We start from the raw sequence: 20,476 nt of genomic DNA, 5'->3' as shown, positions 1-20,476 counted from the left end.
AATGATGAGAGAAGTGTCAAAAGTTTTGGAATTATACTCAGAGCATTACTAGAATCACTTTCATTTATTCTCTAGAAAAAATAACTTTTTTACAATTCACACACTTTCAAATGATGGAAATTCTATACAATTATTCTATTTAACTAATTTTATTCTATATACTACATGTGACTAGAAAATGACTAGAATGAAGGAATAAATACTGCCCCAACCACGCAGTATTTTGTGTGCAACAACCAAAATAGATATGCACTCCAATATTCCTTATTTTATTTTTTCATTCATAACATTCATAACCTTAAAATTAACATGCAAGTTTTCATTATATTCCTAAAATTACAATTTTTTTATTCTAAACATACATCTAACTTAAACTAAACAAAAATATATTTACAAAAGGGGTTAGGTATTAAGGTCCATATTTTTGGATGTAAGCCAAACTCTTTCCTTGTTGCGAATCTTCTTCTTGAAGTTTCGCCCTAAGCATAGAGAGTCGCTTCTCTAATTCCAGTTTCTGGGCCTCGATGGTGGAAATATCCGCCATCAAGGCCCTTTTTCTGGAATCAGAACCATCCACAACCTTCTTTTCCCTCAAATATCTCTTTTTCACAGACTGTGCATAGGTAATAGACTCTTTGAGTTTATTACCCTCTACCACAGTCTGTGAAAGGACATTTTCCGGGCCAACCTCTTGTTCGGAATGCTCAACACGTACCTGGGGGGTGACTGGAGGGGGTGACGCATTCCGATGGACCTGGGGGGTGACTGGAGGGGGTGACGCATCCCGATGGACCTGGGCGACGACTTCCACCAAGTTCTGCACCTCCATCACTGGAAGGGGTGCTGTAGGCCAACCACCGTAAGGTGAGTTCTTTTCACACTTTTTGCGAAAAGCACTCAACTTACCACCCCTCCCACCTTTGGCTTTGGATGCCTTCACAGGTGCGGACTTCTTCACAGGTGCGGACTTCTTCATCTTCTTGGCCCTCTTCACCGGTTTCTCGAACTCATCCCCTGAATCGATGGGGGATAATGGTTCGATGGGCGATAAGAAGCTTTGAAGATGCGATAAATCCGCCAGAGACTCGTCCAGGTCCGGGTTGTAGACATTCAGTAAATCTTCAATTTGGGGTGCTGACGAAGAAGTTGGTCCACTGAATGTCGACAAAGTTGGTGGGGGGTCAATCTCCTCCTCCTCGGGGGTTGGTTTGAAGTCCTCGAAAAAGAACTTCAAGTCAGGAGCCGCCACTTCCTGGGTGGAAGTCATCCCCGGTGGTGGAATGGGAGCCGCCACTTCCTGGGTGGAAGTCATCCCCGGTGGTGGAATGGGAGCTGCAGCTGGTGTTGCAGCTGGTGGTTGTACCATGATGTCCTGTAGGACAACCACCCTCCTCCGCTCTACATCCTCCAACTGTCTCTCACTGAGAGTGGTAATCGGGGTCATCAGAGCATTCCTCAGAAAAGACATGATTCTAGAAAGAGAAAATGAAAATATTAGACAATATAATATAAATAGTATGGAAGTGTGTACTTACATCAAGCTGCTTGGAATTTTCAACTAAGTTGGCTGGCAGGTATCTCAGGTTGGCTGCTTCTTTCGAAGGAAGACTGCAATCGAATGATGAACTGTGGCCTCCTCCTCATGTTTTATAGCCGTATGCTCCCTACCACTTCGGGTGGGAATGGGAGTGGGGGTGGAAGTGGGGTAGGATAATTCGTTTGAAATATTCGACAAGTATGAATTTCACAATTTGTTGAACAAACCAGGTAATGAGTGAAAAAATTCAATTACTCGATTGCTCTTCCAATAAGGCAATGAGTAAATTTAATTTCTTGTCACTTATACTGTTTTCATCTTTCAGTACATTCAAAAGAATTCTTAAATTTTGTTCGGAACTTGTCTGATAGAATTCAATATCGTTGTGGCCCCAAGGTAATGTCTTGGTGGTATTAGGAATGATGAATCGCTTATCATCATTATGTGATAGCGCGACTTTATTGCACATCAACGTGTAAATATCATGTAAATCACTCCTGAATACATTCATCTTTCTAAATATTATACCGCCTGTTTCAACAATCCTAATGTAATCTTCAATTGAAATTTGATTTTTTATAACGGATTTTTTAATACCTTTTGCTTTCTTTATTTCATCAGACACACTTTGTACATGATATGCTTTCGCACCGGTGCCATGGAAACTGATGATGGGATCACTCGGAAGTTCATCCTTCATATTTCCAATCACCGATTTGCTAACTGGCACATTGAATTTATTACCCAACCTATAGTTAGAAGTGTCAAATTTGTCAACATTTGCAATCATAAAATTATAAAAATTATCCGTCATTATTTTCAGTATCAAAGAATCCGTATCGGTATAGAGAAGAGAAGCTTGTGGTCCGTAATGTTTTTTGATGACATCATAGAAAAAATCATAAATGACTGTTTTCGACATATCCAATATACTGAACCCCAAATACAATGGTTTATTATAACAAACCTTAACTTTATCCATATGTATGACGACAAAGTCTTCCGAAAATATGGATAATGTTTTGAAATTGGGACGAGCTATCAAAGCATTGGCACCCATACCTCTTCTTATGGATTCCCAATGTGTGACAATTCGAATGTCTCTTCTATTGTTTACATTTTCCATCGTTTTGCCAAATATGGAATTTATATTCAATTTGAAGTAACCCTTCTCAAACTTATTGGTAGCCTTATTTCTCAAATTTGTATTTAAATCGATATATTTTTTCAGCCACGGTGACTGATTGAATCTGAGAATTCTATGAGTTTTCATCACCATCAAACCATTACGGACCGCTTGTTTCAAATTCCTATAATGAACGATATATTTCTTTTTATCATTCAAATTAGGAATAAGTTTGGGTATTTTGGACTTTGAACCAGGTGGTATAATACTTTCAACCAAAAATGGTAAATCCGAATGTAGATCGTGTAACTCGACAGGATAATGCACATCTACTTCAAGTATGTATCCTTGGGGGCTATCATCTGGAATACTATTGATATCCAACTGACATATTTCACTGGCGGTCAACCAAGTGAACCCACCAAAAGGTAATGATTGAGACATGCTATGACCATACAGATTTGTTGCATCCAAATACATTATGAAAGATGAAGGTTCTTCGGGATTATAATTTGGAAGAAACTGATTGTTTGCAATATGCTTTCTCTCCGAACACTGGCTTACACCACCACGTATACCGTTTTGGAGAAAATGCACCATATCGATATCAGTTAATAATTCCAAGTTGACACCCGTATACTTCAACATAGCATCCCAAGAAAGACCTGGAGAAGTGAAATAGTGAGCAGGATCCAATTTATATGTATCTAAACTCATATTTCTAAAATTTTCAAAAATATCGCACAACAGTAGAACATCAGATTTTAGGTATATGTCAGAATATTCACCCAAATCTTGACAATTGAATGTGTTCCATACCTGCTTTACTCTATCATAATCCTCATCAGAAACATGTTTTTCATTTAATTTATCATAAAAGTCCACCTTTGATGGTATACTAGAATAATTTAATTTATCTAAAGAATCGATAAAACTGTACGGAAAAACACCTTTCTGCCTCATAAGTTTGAATTTATCCTGTTCCGGAAAATATTTTCTTGTTTCCACAAAATGTTTTTCATCTAAATTGTCACCTAACTCTTGAAGGGAAGCAGCCATAAATTTAAAACTATCGATGAACCTTAATTTCAAAAACTTATTTTTCGTCACTCCATTGTGATCTACTATTCTCTCCATAATTATATGTTTCGTGAAGGAAACATACTTTTCTTTAGTTTGAGCAATGACATCAACTTTTGTTTTGTTTGTGCATAACTCTTTTATGAACAAATGACAGTCATACCCACTGAGATTATGAAAAATTACGGGTATAAAGTTGGGCAATTTGAAATTGAGGTTACAAATACTATGTGCAGCTCCATTTCTTTTTTCCCCGTTAGATGGCAGTGGTCACGCACCTTAATATCACCATCACCAAATGGTTCTCCACATATACCACATGTGGCGGCAATATTGAAATCATGCTCTTCCTCATCAGTCAATGGACTCATTGGAATGACTTTCTTCAAATATTTGTGATAAATATTGGTGACATCAGCCTCCAAGTTTGACACAAACACTTTAGCTGCATCAGCACCTCTATATAGTACAAATTTAGATATAGAATCATCAAAAGAGCACTTTATGAGGTAAGAAAAAGCATATGGTTCATGAAGATATGTTCGATTTGTATAAGAGTTAGCAGGATTTGGCTCATTAGTATGCACTGGTTTCAGAATAGATTCGAAATCAGCATATACAACGAATGGAACCCTCAACTGTTTCTCGATATTTTCAAATTTCAAAATATTCTCAGGTACCCTTTTACCAAATTTATCAACCCTGAAATTTGTGGATGGTGTCGTTGTCGATATGTGATTACAATCATTCAACTGATGTCGCAATAAAGTTCGTTCATTATCAAAGTACAATAAACAACCATCACAAAAATACTTTTTATGACCACGGGCAGATATTTGTGATGATACTAGTCTCGATAAATCCTTAATCCAACAATAATGACTATTACCAGAATCATCTGTAATAATCAACAGATTAACATGACTATTTAATCTACGTTTAGAATAGTGTAACGGACCCACAACTTCATATTCAATTCTACCATTTTTAAAAACATTTTCCAACCCATAAACATTGATAGAGCAATCGTTCATAACCTCAAACTTAGGAATATCTTTCAACTTAACTGGAAATTCCATACCTGCTACATTCAAGACGGTTGAGAAGTGGGGATATGATGAAATTTCATTAAGTTTCTGACTGGCAGGGTATAAAGCTGAAGTCACAGCCCACGCAAAGCAGCACTGATCTTGATTAAGAACATTCACCACACTTTTCTTCAATTCGATGAACCTTGGCAATTTGATGTATGAAGACCCTCCGAAGGGGCTATACTTGTTGATATTCACCTCCAAGTACAAAATTTTCTCAATGGTCCAACCTGAAAATATAGGTTTTCTCTATAAGTCCATCATCATCAACATTTTGACTAGATCACATACCTGAATCCCGATCTTGAAATTCCGCTGCTTTAACAGTTAAACTATCTGCAAAACTGCTATAAACCACATCCAAATCATTCGATTGATCAATTACTTCATTGGGACTATTAAATGATTTGATGTCTGAAAGATCCTTAGTTTGCAGACTGTACCGCCCAAACACTTCCATGTTCACTTTCATGCATTTATGGATATCCAACACTTCTTCGAGTAGTTTCACTACTTTCTGCTTAATTTCATTGAAGAATGTTGGGTAATCCATGTGGTGGTTTTCACTGTCCACTCGGTAGCTCACAATTCGACACTTGAAAGCTGTATTGACAATTTTCACACCTTCCCCATATTGAACACATGCATTTGTTCTGTGCTGCAACGTCCTCCGATGTACATTCATCTGATCGCTTGCAATAGTCAAATTGCAGCAAACGCATGTTTGCAGTGTTGGAAGTGCTGAGGGTGTCAACCGTTGCCTCTTCGATGTTGGAGGTCCATCACCATTTGCGGGTGTGCAGGAATCCCGCTGATGACGACGTAGGTTGTCATTACGAGTGAAACTTTTTTTACAATCAACGCACGAATACATCTTGTATATAGAAATATATACCGTACGATAAGGAGAATTTGAAATGAGTGAAACGTTCACACCACACTCCTTATAAAAGCCCAACTCCTCCCCCCCACCATAACCCAAATGAGAGCTACAAGGTCAACATTCAATGCCACAGAGCAAGCTCAAGGTAGTCGAAGTGACGAACGTCAATGTCAAACCCCACACTCAAGGTCAAACACCGCAACGCCTAATCCCACTGTATATTCTGTACACGTCACGATTTCATTCAAGGTCAACATTCAATGCCATGGAGCAAGCTCAAGGTAGTCGAAGTGTCGAACGTCAAGGTCAAACCCCACACTCAAGGTCAAACACCGCATTCAATCTCATACTATGTGTACGACGTTCAAGGTTAGGTGACGTCATACGATATTCTGAACTTATATAGGAATTACCAACAAGGGAGTGGACAACGCCGAACGCCCACTGTTCAAGGTTATATTCTGTACACGTCACGATTTCATTCAAGGTCAACATTCAATGCCATGGAGCAAGCTCAAGGTAGTCGAAGTGTCGAACGTCAAGGTCAAACCCCACACTCAAGGTCAAACACCGCATTCAATCTCATACTATGTGTACGACGTTCAAGGTTAGGTGACGTCATTCAAGGTCGTGTGACGTCTCAAGGTCAAAAGGGGTGGGGGGAGGCGTTCAGTCGGCATTAGCACCCTACTAACAAGACACAACATCCGAGTTCGCATGCTCGTATACAGTCGAAATTCATTTATTAGTGACAACACGTGCTAAATAATATTGACTGGCAGTCAAAAATGAGTTAAGAGTGTTGATATGCTCTTTAAAATTGATTTTCCATAAAAAACAAAATTATCAGATACTGAATATCTTTATTCAGCTTCCGGTGATTCCGATGGTGCACAATCAAAATTATAATAAATGTTTTAATTTAATTTTTCTATGTTTTCATATGCTTTGTAATAAACGCTTTGAATAACATAGACGGTTTCAATTTTATTTTTCTATATCGATGAATGTTTTTTAATTCATATACTAAAATTTTAAAAAAGCAACACTTATTCTTTCTCGCTTCACGGTATTTATTTAGTTTTCAAATATAAATAAATTATTCTTTATATGATTTCAAATAAGGAATATAAATTTTTATAGCAAGCGCTAAACGTGATAGCGAGCACGCCCTCATGCGCACACATTCATTTTCAATATAACCCCCACTACAGCTCTTGTAAGACATACAAACCCTCTATACAGATACGTATCATCACTTGTCCTCCAATGCTGTTGACGTTTGGCATTGTCTGAATATTTTGTATTGTTTCTGGAAAAATGTCATCGACTAAAAAAAGTTCATTTTTGGATAAGTGTACCTATCATTATATAACATTTCAATGAACTGTGTACTACTACCTATAATATTAAATAGAATATGAAAAGGAATAATTAAGAAGTCATGTTCCATTTGCTACCCTCATTAAAATTAATTATAGGTACGACACTGGCCGGCAAGGGGCTTATCGTAATCCAATAGTGATTTAGTTGAGAGTCTTTACCTGCGCGCGATCGCTCGCCATCACGTTTGGCGCTTGCTGTATATAATTTTATAATTTCATAATTTAGCTTTGAACTAAGTTTTTGTTATTGTTGTCATAATGAATTATTACTTTTTAATTATTTCACAGCTATATATATATATATATATATATATATATATATATATATATACAGTAGAATGGAATAACGGGGTCTCTCAGTCAAAAAATCAAAAACTCTGTTTTACTTTGCCAAGCTTTCGCTTCTAGTGGGAAGCTTCTCCAGGGTCTATAATTTATTGAGTTGTGGGTTTTTTTGCCAATGAATAAAATTACAAATCATACTTACAGTAAAAATGAGTAAGAAACAATTAAGTGAACATATAAATCGACGAAAAAAGTTAAACATTAATGGAGTTTTTTGGTTTGACAAATGTCATACCTTCACATAAATGTCATTTTTCATTGGGCATGATGATTTGATAATCTTTGACTCTAAAGGGAAAGTTGATTGATACAATTTTCATTAATTTCAATATGAGTTTTGGTATAGTTCCAGCAAGTTACTGTTATTGATAATCTCAGCAGAAGTGATGTAGGTCAATATAGTTGAGATAAAACTCATTCGGTTATGAAAAGAGTGAAATTGATGAAAGAAGATTGATAAAAATTAATTCAATTGAAATTATATGTAAACTTTTCGATAGGCAAGTTATCATAGGCATGTTTCTTGGTAAATTATATTTGATAAAAATATGTCGCATCAAGTAATCTGATGGGTGAAGGTGGATCTCCCACGGTCTCCTCTACTACTACGAATGAATGAATGCAAATCGTTTATTCAAATTTTTTGGTTAATTACACTTCATTTGTTGGGTATGTTTGTGTAGGGCCCTGCTAGAGGCTAATGCCTCTTCAGGATAATCTCTACTACTACATATAAAGTTTATTTTTATACTATAAGCCCCTCCCCCAATACAATAAGTATGTATGTACGATTTCTCCCCCGGCCATGACTCAGTTTGGTAGCTGTACGCTCCGACAAGAATCAGTACTAGTGTGAACCAGACTGATTTACTCTTCTTTTTGACATAATGGAGGCTTAGCGATATCATATACTGCAGAAATGCGATAAACAAATATCACCAGTAAAATAAATTTCAAATATATAACAAAGTATGTTTTTCTTCACGCTCTCAAACTCGACTGAAGTCTGGATCATGTTATCAGTTTTACATGTACATTATTCAGTCCAGTGACGCGGTGTGGTGCAGCAATCTCTTCGGCTGATTGGAAATATTGATTGGTTAAACCGTCACTGGAAAATTGGAAATTTACCTCATGTGGTAGTGGAAAAATGACAAATGCAACGATGGATGAATACGTCTTTCGGAATTATTGTTTTGACCGTAATTGGTGAATGTTATTTGAAATATGATTGAAAAAAAAGTTTCCAATAAAATACCCTTTCTCAGTGGTAAGTGGACTACTTGATATTTGTTTCGGATATCACACGGCAAAACCATTTGACAATTTGAAAGTTTCATTAACAATAGAAACAAAACATGCAAAGAGAGTTGAGATACAGAAATGAGATATAATTGAGTTTGTTCTGAAAGCTGATTTCTTATTTCAGATATTACAGAAGTCAAACCCTTCAACACTGTTCGACCACCCAAGCCCAAAAAATAAAAAGTTTTTAAAAATACTTAACCGAAATGTCTGAAAAAAGTGTACTATAAAACAATAAAAAGTGTACGGATCATAGTAAATAGTTGACGTGGCAGTGAAATTTTCACGAAACGAATATTTTTTGTTATTTGTTTGAACGGTACATTTATAAACTGAACGTTTCAAGACCTGCTTAAATTAGCCCAGTTCGTCAATTTTTGGTGGGATAGAAGTCGATTGGGTTATTTGAGTGGTTCGTTCTTCTCATTCAATCGACAGCTATGTTATAATAATAATAAGTTTATTAACCAAAAAAATTTCACTACACAATCAACACTAGAATTGATTATTATTGATATGTAAATAAACATGGAATTCCCACTAAAACTAAAGTTGCGCGTGGGAACGGTGGTTCGAACCCTGCGCGTGACGTTCGATTTTCATTGCATAACATACAAAAAAGTTTCAACTCTTGAGTGATGTCGTTCTTATAGGGGGACGACAGCTGGCTAACGGAAAACATATTTTCAACATTAAAAAGTTTCAATCTCTGTGTATATAACCAGGCCAACAATTTCGAGATGATTCCGAGACAATTCAAGGGTCAATATTGTATATACTAAACACATTATTGACTGGTACGCGACAAGGATGCCCTCTTATCTTTGAATCTATCCGATACTCATTCCATCCTTTTCTGCATCGATAACGTCACACGTTTCTCTCTCCCACTCACTAAAGTCTCTCTCAACTTATCACTCACCAACGACGCGCAATCTTGAAGTGTTCTTCACGGCCTTGTTCATCTTCATATTTGAATTTCCCGCTGTACGCGAGGTAGCTTCTGATAGGTCAACTGGATGATGGCAAAAGTGGAGGAGTGGGGAGACTACGTCACATGAGTATCTTTCCACTCACTAACGTCTCTCTCTGAAACACTTACCAACGACGCGTGACCTTGAAGTGGACAATAGACACATGTGACCATGAAGTGGGGTTTGAAGGTCGAAGGTCGTAAAATCGCCAGAATGGACCCGCCCAAATTCGCATGCGTTTTTCAAAAAGGAATGTCATAGAACTCTTGCAGCTATATTACTAACTTCAGTTCTTAGATTTCTTACGTGAGCTCAAGTACCAAAAAGATTGAGAGAGGCAAAAATCGCATTACTTCCTTATAAAAACTTATTTCTGAATTCAACTGGGCCGATTTAAACTGAAATCTGCCAAAAAAAATCCTTGAAAAAACAATATAATATATTCCTCGAATGAGAGTGGATACGACAATCGACTTTACTGAAATTGACAAATTCATTAAGATATTAATGTAACAGTATGGAATAATGTACAACAAGAAGTTGATCAAATATTATTTTCGAATAAGGATACATTATTCAAATAAACAATTACGAGATATTTGTTAAACAAATTCATGAACTTTTAATAGCCAATGAAAAAAATCCTATTCACAAAACAACATCAACATTTATCAGAATTGTAATCAAGGTAAAATTCGAACACTCGTGTAGTGTAAGTGATTTCAGATACTCAAAATATGAAGAAACAATTTTCAATGAATCATCAACCATTTTACACAGCTAGATATTATATTAACTTGAGTGTCAGTGAAAAAACAAAGATGATTGATTGACCTTCACGTTTTTCCTTCCTGCAGAGTCAATAATAATGAACCCATAAATTCAGCAAATCAAATAATATATCCACCCAATCATAATAAAACTTGTTGGAAAGTATTCCAAATTTAATAAAATGTTAGCTGAATAGCAACAGTATAATTAAAAAAAAATCAATATACTATATGTTAATCAACAACGATAAAGAGATCAGACTGAAACCTTCCGTGAATGTGAAGCAAAACATCAAGTGGTGTGGAAATAGGCTAACAACTCAGTACACCTCGAACTTCACTGTTTAAGAACTATTTCATCTGGAAAACTGCGTTTATGTGAAATAAACTTCCTGAGAAGGTTTTTTCAAATGGATTTAATCTTCAGCGATTCAAATCCAATGTGAATCGCAACTTTCGCACAGGCACCCCTCTGAGAGCGCCTTAAGAATATTTCAGTTGGCATTGAAACCGTCTCTTTCCCAGAACTTATGAGTGATGGTAGAAGTAAAATCTGAAAAAATGTGATATGATTCGAATAATATCGCAACAAAAATTCTCAGAATGTTATCTATTTATTTTTGAAATGCTTATACAGTTAACAAACTTGTGAGTGGATTACAACGAAACAAACATCAATAAGATATGAACAGCTACTTTTCAGGAAACTGCCTAAGTTTCAAATCTCCTATGATGACGAGGCATGTGAAAACATAGTCTGGTAGAATACAGCTTTCGCTCCTTGTCGAGCTCCTTGCTTTTATCAGATAAAAGCCATTAGTTCGACTTTCATGACCCTCCCAAAATCAAATCATTTCGTGGATCACTCATAACGTTAATTACTACGTTGATAACATCTCTTCCAGTTTGCCACCCCCAAAATAATACCATTTCATATTTCCTCTCAGTGGTAGTACACTAGTAAAGAAAAAAAAACATCTCGAAAGTTATAAACGACACCATCGCAATTTAATGTTTTGGGTTATAAATTGAACAATTTCTGTAAATGGGAGACCAGCTATGCCGCATGTGACTGATCGATTGAAAGAATAACGCAGTTGGATAAAGGAAATGGGTCTTTTACCAGTGCCGGGGACGTTATCGAAAAGTTTATGTTATCGAGCGATTTTTCTTTGGACAAATCTCAGAAGTTAATGGATTGTTAAAAGCCCGAAATCGAAGCGAATGACCATAGTTCACAAGCTTCTATTTTTTCGAAAAGTATAACTGCACGAAGGCCGAAATTAATGCATAATATATAAACATATTTTGACCAATAAATTATAAATGATGATAATAAAGGCTAGATTATCATTTACGGTACTCCTTAGGTAAAGCAGATACAAGCTGTGGTTGGTCTCCTCGCGTCAGGTAAGAAAATATTCCTTGTGGAGACTTGAAAACTAACCGATATTGGAATGATTGTACTCATCACGGAAAAAATCATTTTGAACCCAGTCTTAATTATACTAACATAATATAATAAGTATAATAAGTAATTAAATAAGTGAATGAACTGATATTACTAGAAAGCTTCTTCAAACTATCAATTATAATTATTTTAGTCAGTATAAAAAATAGTGTCTCAAAAGTTATAAATGACACCATCACAATTCATTGCTTTGGTACATGAATAATTATTTTAACGACCAAATTAAACATTTTTATATATCAAGATTCTTTCTGTTATTAAAAGTTGCCTAAGTTCTAGTATTTTACTATAAAAAAGAAAATTGATGTTCATTCACTCAATGATATATCAATTGTAAGTAAAGCATTTATAGAAAGTTTGAAATAAACTGCTTAAAGCGCTGGCATAATAATTTGATATTCTCCAAGGAATTTCATTTTATCAAATTGTGAAAATCTGAAAGATTGGAATTTATTCCATTGAATTTGAAAACTCCCCACACTCATGATTTTCCTCTGAGGAATCGAAAAAACAGGTCAAGTTTGTTATCAAGTAGACACTTTCAAGGACTATTTGTAGCCCTCGTGGTTTAACTTCCTAAAAGGGGTAGATGTTACGCTTAGAATTTTAAACAGGAAGGGGGGTTCAAGTGGCACATCATTTTAATTGGCGTTCAATTCTGTTTCCGATGGTATACCCTGATTTATTATTTTTTGATGAGCATTCTCCAAAAAATAGCTTTCTAAACTAACAAAAGTGATTATTACTACGCCTGTACTGAGATGCATGGTTTGACCACAACTGATGAGAATATTATAGGTATTACTATTCCAACCCTTTATTAGAGCTAACATTAGCCATTAGCTCCAATTAATTTACATCAAACAGTAGTTTAATAGTAACAGTAGTGCGCACGAAGGGCGGCATGTCTTTTTAACGAAAGACATCCAAATTATAATGTAAGTCACCGGTATGTGCTTGGTTTGGTGAATAAGTTTTACGAAACTGGTTCAGTGACAAATAAAAAAATATCCCCAGAGTACTAAATGAAGCAGCTCAAATTGAAGTTTTGGAAACGTTTGCTACAGACCCCACGAGCTCCATACGATCAGTATCAGATCAGTGTGAAAATGCATAAATTTAATCCTTCTAAAATGCTGATTCTTCAAGAGATTCACGAGGATGATTATGATAGAAGAATAGAGTTTTGTGATGAAAACTGTTTCAGCGTTGAGTGTTCCTTTTTTCTGCATGGCAACGTTAATAGACAAAATTGTCGATATTGGATTGACGAAAACCCACATATTTTTTCCACAAAAATTAATGTTTGGGCTGGTATTATTGGAAATGCTATCATTGGGCCATTATTTCTGGATGAAAACATGACTGACAATCTGTACCTTGAAATGCTTGAAGAGATTATCGATCCTCTTATTACTCACGAGCTAGAAACTCAAATGAATGCAGAAGGTAATGAAATTTTGTAGGATTATCTGTAACATTTCCAGCAGGATAGTGCTCTACCTCATTATTTTTTTCCCGTCCGACAGTTGTTGAACGAGAAATTTCCGAATAGATGGATTGGCAGAAGGGGAACAGTTGAATGGCCTCCGAGATTACCGGATTCAACACCCTTATATTTATTGTTTTGGGGGCATCTTAAATCCGTTGTTTATAAAACGCAACCTTCTGATATTGAAGAACTTAAAAGACGTATTACAGTGGCATGATAGTCAATCTCTAGTGAAGTTTCCGGTGATGTTAGAGGGAAATTCAAAAACAGATGTTATTACTGTTTAGAGCAAAAATGGACGAAGTACGAACAGTTTATAAAATAAGCATAGATTTTATGTTTAAAATGTCTTTCTCGAAAATAAATTTCATTTTGTAAAAAGACAATAACTAACAATTGAAACATCCCACGCGTAATTCATTTATACATAGTTTTTGATTCCTTATATTATTTACTTGAAGGAAGATTTTATGGGTGAGAAGTTTTTAAATTGACACCTCGTATACTACCCATTCTGCGGACGCCATGTAGTACAATTGAGAACAAATTTTAATGAATATTGGCATGCTTTTGTTAAGAAATAAAGGAATAATATTTCACTAGAAGGCAAATAAAAATTCGATTCTTTTATATGCAAATTATAACTTCTTCTTTACATTTCAATGACACCCATCAAAGAAATATTATTATATCAGAGATGAACGAGACTCTCCAAGGCGGTAGTTGCAAAGCAAAGCTCTAACATCGCCGGCCAAACAAGATTTGTCCTCTGTATTTTACTGTAGCTACCACTAGTTTGAACCAACTGAACACCTTGGGGTCAATCTGTCAATCCCATGGATGGCGTCTTGGGAAAATGTCATGCATCCACTTATAATGGCGTCAACGCATACAAATATCTTCTGAAGTGCCAATTTAGTTGGTGAAACGCGCGTCGAGAAAAGTATTGCATTTCTGGTGATTGGAAAAAGTGCTTGTTTTGGATCAATTCTTCTACTTGTGAATTACTTGTTCGATTTCTATCGGATGAGCAAATTGGTAACGCATATCCATTGACTGTACGGTATATCAAATATTAGCAAGGTAGAATTTTTTGTTTTTAATTTCATCAGTGCATCTGGACAGATGTGCGTTCCGAGATAGACAGTGTAATTAGATTCGGTCAGATTCCGACATGTACCAGATCAGCTTACGGAGATGTTGGTCTGCAGAAATCCGCATTGTGTCTGTTGAATAATAGAGATGAGTATCTCCCTGGGGTTGATGGGGCTAATTTCTGAATTGATTTTCATATCAAAGCCATATACAAGCGATAACCACCCATCAGAGAAGTAAATTGACAAAAAATTATTCTGGACATATCTCAACCATGTTTTAGGTAAGGGGTACTGACATAACAGTCACATAAGAAAATGTTGATCCATCTGCAAGTGATATTATATTATTTTTCAGTTTGTGGTTTCTGCAATCTAAATATTACGTCAATCAAAATCAGACAGATCCAAAAATGTTTGATTTGAAATTATGAATTATAAACAGATCAAAGCAAACGCCGCTGAATATAATCAATTATTCGTTTGTTGCTGGGAAACTTAGATTTCATCACTTGTGTTCTTCAAAGCGAGTATTCGTCAAAAATGTCAAAGATCTCTTTGAATGTTTGATATTGATTTAGTGCAGAAAAGAGGGGAACGAAATTTAGACTTTTAATTTTCAGTGTATCGTTGAAATATATGATGAATATGCACGTATTAACATCGGGAGTTCACTCTTCAATTTCTGACTTCCGTTGCAATTTTTTCCGATATTCGTATTGTAACACATTTTTAATGAATATAGAGAATTTCAATATTTCGGACTTCAATTGTCTGATATTATATAAAATGATTTGGAATCCCTGAAAGAACTGATAAAAAAAGAATTAAAATGAATAGCTGTGAATAATTATATTGAGTAGAAAAACCTGAAATGAAATAGTAGTGAAATAAAATGCAATTGAACAAAAAATAAAATAAAAATTAGGAGATCCTAAGCTAAGTTACGTCTTCTTTTATTAGTTCTTTCAGGGATTTCAAATCATTTTATACAATATCAGATAATGGAATCCCGGACTATTGAAATTCATCATGAAACATTGTCAATCATCTTCAAACAAACGAATATAGCGAATATTCACTTACTGAAACCGAAATGTTGAAATCAATATTTCGTTGGATGTGTGCTTATTAACAATACCAATGACATTATAAATACAGTGTGTCTCACTTCTCATGGAAACACCCGCTTATCTTCCGTAATATTCGAGGTAGAACGATATAACTCTCAGGACTGATGGAAATGCTCAAAATGCATCTACCACTTGAACAGGGTTGGCCAAAGTGATGTACACTGTCCGCCACTCGCGATGGAACACCCCATTTTTACGGTAAAACATATTAGGGGGCAAAATAGGCTCAAAATTCCTTCAGATTCGTGATCAGGACTACCAACTTACTACGAATACACTATTTTTCCTGAAAAATCCGAATTTGTCTCACTTCTCATGGAAACACCCCCGTATCTTCCGTAATATTCGAGGTGGAGCAATGAAACTCTCAGGACTGATGTTCATGTTTTGATGTCAAAACCAAAAAAAATCTACTTCAATTATTACGGAAGATACGGGGGTGTTTCCATGAGAAGTGAGACAAATTCGGATTTTTCAGGACTGACATTTTTTCAGGAAAAAAAGTGTATTCGTAGTAAGTTGGTAGTCCTGATCACGAATCTGAAGGAATTTTGAGCCTAATTTGCCCCCTAATATGTTTTACCGTAAAAATGGGGTGTTCCATCGCGAGTGGCGGACAGTATATATCACTTTGGCCAACCCCATTCAGGTGGTAGGTGCATTTTGAGCATTTCCATCAGTCCAGAGAGTTTCATCGTTCTACCTCGAATATTACGGAAGATACGGGGGTGTTTCCATGAGAAGTGAGACACACTGTATAAGGCTCACCAATATTCTACAAAATAGTCTTGTCATAAAAAGGATTACTTTTATAACTTTTTTTCATAAGAAGGACGAAATCTAACCCAACTTACCTCGTAGAAGTTCACCTGGACACGATCCGTGCAAAATATTACGTTATCATAGCAATGAACAGAAGTGTCAGTGTAAAGTTTCACCTATGTGATGGACTTGACCAATTCTTGATGAAAATCCATAACGTATTCTAGTACCACACTCTGAAAATTTGATTCTGAAAACTGGGTTTTATTGAACGAATTCTTCAACGTCAACAACGATTACAAGGTAGACATTATTGACTTGATTCTTTCCAAAAATTTACGAACACAAGTCATTTACCAAACTTCTCCTACTTCAAGAAACAAGAATAAGCGTCATACTTTGACATACTTTGCTGAACCCAACAATAATATCGAATGTTTAAAAAAAGACTTGGACATGACTCACAGAAAAAATGATAACTTGAGCAAACGTTTTGAAAACAACAAAGACGAAACTTCAGGGTCGGAAAGATCAGGAGTATGATTTATGGTTCTTGCGAAGAACTATATTGGCCGAGAGGAGAGAACCTTTTTCCAAAGAATAAAAAACAGGAGTATTTTTTCAAATGCGAACACAAATTCCACATTTTCAAACCATCTTTTGGCAGAGGGGCATGAGTTCAACCACAACTATGACGTATTACATTTGGAAGAGAAAGATTTGAAACTCAATCTTTTGGAATATTCGCAAATTAATAGATATAAGAATTTGGAAAATTTACTGGACGCCAAAATAGAATTGGATTATTTTCCTCTATTGAATCTGGTAATCAGTTTATAATTTGGTGAAATTTCTTTCATAATGATTGAATTTTGAATCATTAGGTTGTTTAAAAAGTTTTGTCCGCTTTTATGATTCTACTTTAAATATCAGTGAATACGTATTCAAATTCATCGAAATAAGCGTCATTTGAATCAGTGCCGTTTCTCAATTGAAAAAAATATCAAAGTGTTTGAAAAGATGGTACTCGGTTGGCGAGAGGTCTGAGGGGTATGGGGGTTGAGGCAGAACTTCGACACTTTATTTACCACTATACAGTAACCATGATCTTTTTTAGGGGGTTTTTGCCGTTGAGAAGTACCTGGGTGGCTCATCGGTGTTCAACCACTGTCCTCAACGCCTCGAAAATAATCTTTCAAATTGTGGGGCACCCACTTTTCGAGCTTTTTGACCTTCTCAATATGTTTGAAACCATCAAAAACTGCATGAGAGCTGACGCTCAGTTCTTCCGCCATTCCACACACCGTCAAACTCCACCAGGGTCCTCAAATCCTTGTCCTGGATTACTGTAGGTCGACCACTAGGAGGCTTAACTTCGAGGCTATAATATTCGGAACGGAATCTCACGTACCAACGTCGAAAAGTGCGTTCATTAACACTATCATTGTCAAATCCCTGGTTAATTTTTCGGACTCTTTCGGCAGTTTTATGGTTCAATTTGAGATCATAGTAACAAACTGACCACGAATTGCTCAACTACATCATAGAGAAACAAGCTGAAAAGAGTCAAAAACTTGAAATTTGGAAAAAAAAGTGAACAGCATCAATGTAAAGAGTAGAAAATTCTCTATCGCTCATTATACGATGTATACGCATTATACGCTCATGTATACGACATACGACAGTAGAATAAATATTGATTAAGATATGGACTATATGTAGCTGAAAAACACATGACTTTATAACCAACAAAACTTTTGAAACAACCTGATAGTTTGTACATAAACTCACATTATCAGTGAAATTAGTCACTAAGTAAGCAGAAGTTTATAAGATTCAAATTGTAATATATAATTGTAATTTAGGTAGACTTTAGCTCGTATCAAGCCAACTTTGAGGACCAATATCATTCATAAGCGACTATGAGAAATTAAACATGAAAATCGGAAAGGCCGAGTTTTAATATACCTTCCCGTGAAATCGATGAAATTCATGAATCCATCGAATACGAAAAAATGCATACCTGAAGCACTAATTTTCACATGAAAGTAGTTGTTTCGGGAGGACTCTTTTTTCCTCCAGTTCGTATCTAATAGTAGCTTCTATGCATGACTTACACATCTTTGTAAACAGTTAATTTTGAACGTAATTGCGTTTTTCCTTCCATCGGAAGTTTTCCACATTTTTTATATAAAAATGGAATGTAGTTAGCCAAAACCATTTTTCCCAATAGGATAACAGGAGACGAGAAGTTTTTCCAGACCATATTACGTGGAAAAGGAAGCTAGCCAATATAGCAGAACAGTATTTTAATAATACACAAGCTTTTCTACAAGCATCCCGATGACTATTTCATCCAAACAACGGTATTCCTACCTTCCGCTTTTCCACTATGTTATTAAAAATTCAAATCCCGAAATAATTCAGTTTCCTGTTCGTGAACACTTCTCGCATCGTATAACCTCTGAACCGACAGTGAAATAAACAGAATGATGAATAAGGAAACAAACACGTAGTTACAAAATTCGAGAAACAGTGGGTCATTTTCAATTCTCATTACCACCTGAAAAACATATGTGGATAACCACTAGATTGATTTCAGCGAAATCCATTATACTCATGAAACTCGTCTTTCTCTATGAGAAAATTTTCACAAACGTCTTTCGGGGATATTGAATTATTGTATTGAAAGTATTGTTGTATCTTTAAATTTGAATAAATATAGTTAAAAAAAAATAAAAAACACGCTGTCAAAGAACATCGAACTAAAAAGTTATTTTTTTTTAAAATAAGCTTAAAACAATAACGAACGAAAAATACTAGTATTATTGTATGAGACATTTTTCATGTTCAATCTGTATATTCAGATTTGACAAGTTGTCAGCTATAATATCCCAAGGACATTGATAACTAACGAAATAATTTTATCACAGTTTTCGAAAGCACGTTATTTGGTAACATCCCGACGCCGAAGGCGGAGGGATGTTACCTAAAATAACGTGCTTGAGGAAGTTGTGATAAAATTATGAGTTATTTATCAATGTTCGAGGGATATTCGGTGAGAAAATTTTTTGCATTTCGAACAAAATTATTTATTGAACACACAGTTATTAAAAGAACAATTCGTATAATGATATAACTCCATAAATATTTTCCAAGTGTATTTTTTACTATTGACAGTATTTTTTGGTGTATTTTCTTCAATGATTTTGTCAATTGCCGCATCATTTTGAACACCAAAGCGAGGAAGTGACATTTTCGAAATAAATTGAATTACTGAAATTTCAAACAACTTTATTGTGTTGGTTGCTTAGCAATGTCATGACATAAGTGATAAGTACCCGTGAAAACTATCCATGGGTAGTTATCAGTGTAATGATGGTTTCATTGGTTATTTCGACACACATGACTAGAAATAGACAAATTTGATAGGATAATTTTTTTGGCAAAAAATTTTCATTTTAAATACTTAGGATAGTTAGAAGTTGTCAGTTGACCTTGTACAATTTTTGATCATTCTGATCGTAATTCGTAACTGTTCTACAGCAATGAAAGTTTCTAGACGATTTTCGAAACCGTGTTTCAGTTAAAATCGAAATATTTGAGACTCGTGTGTGAGCGGGTAGCTTGTTCTAACGAATCAGTGACAATTATTATGAAAAAAGCGACGGGCGCTTGATATAGATACAAAAAATATGGCAGAAAGTGACAATAATACTAATATTTTCGTTTGTTATTGTTTAAAGCTTATTTGAATTTTTTGTTCGATGTTCTTTGAAAACGTGTTTTTTTGTTTTTTTAAAACTATATTTATTTTTCATTTTTCAGTTTCGTATGCTATAAAAGCGTGTTTCTCAGTCTTTCTAAACTATATTTATTTTATCTAAACTTTGGGATCAATCAGCCATATATTGTTTAGAAAAAAAATGACCATTGATATTTTCCAATTCCGGAAAGGGAGCCTGATAATCAGCTACCAAACCCAAGGCAGCAGGCGCGCAAAGTAGGGTTACAAATAAGGCAGCAGG

At 35.4% G+C, this 20,476-nt stretch overlaps 2 protein-coding genes across 3 annotated transcripts in view; both read right to left on the bottom strand.

The window, feature by feature from the left end:
* The window catches only part of sm (heterogeneous nuclear ribonucleoprotein L), a 532,854-nt gene that overhangs the window by 243,488 nt on the left and 268,890 nt on the right, over positions 1 to 20,476 (bottom strand). The window lies entirely within an intron of this gene.
* On the bottom strand, positions 410 to 1,674 carry LOC141487529 (uncharacterized). The gene is made up of 2 exons (XM_074186624.1): positions 1,536 to 1,674; positions 410 to 1,472 (listed from the first exon to the last, which is right to left on the bottom strand). The coding sequence occupies exon 2, from the start codon at positions 1,466 to 1,468 to the stop codon at positions 410 to 412; it is 1,059 nt and encodes a 352-aa protein (XP_074042725.1). The 5' UTR covers positions 1,469 to 1,472; positions 1,536 to 1,674.

This window comes from Leptinotarsa decemlineata, unplaced genomic scaffold (assembly GCF_025532065.1).
Source record: "Leptinotarsa decemlineata unplaced genomic scaffold, Ldec_3_MD MMD2_P_RNA_scaffold_11, whole genome shotgun sequence".
In the NCBI taxonomy this organism is placed as follows: Eukaryota; Metazoa; Arthropoda; class Insecta; order Coleoptera; family Chrysomelidae; genus Leptinotarsa; species Leptinotarsa decemlineata.
Note: the sequence above shows the minus strand (reverse complement) of the source record. Positions and strands in the feature narration are given on the sequence as shown.

Bases quoted from the DNA above. Each gene is read 5' to 3' on its own strand.
- LOC141487529 (XM_074186624.1), bottom strand. From the start codon at position 1,468: ATGTCTTTTCTGAGGAATGCTCTGATGACCCCGATTACCACTCTCAGT.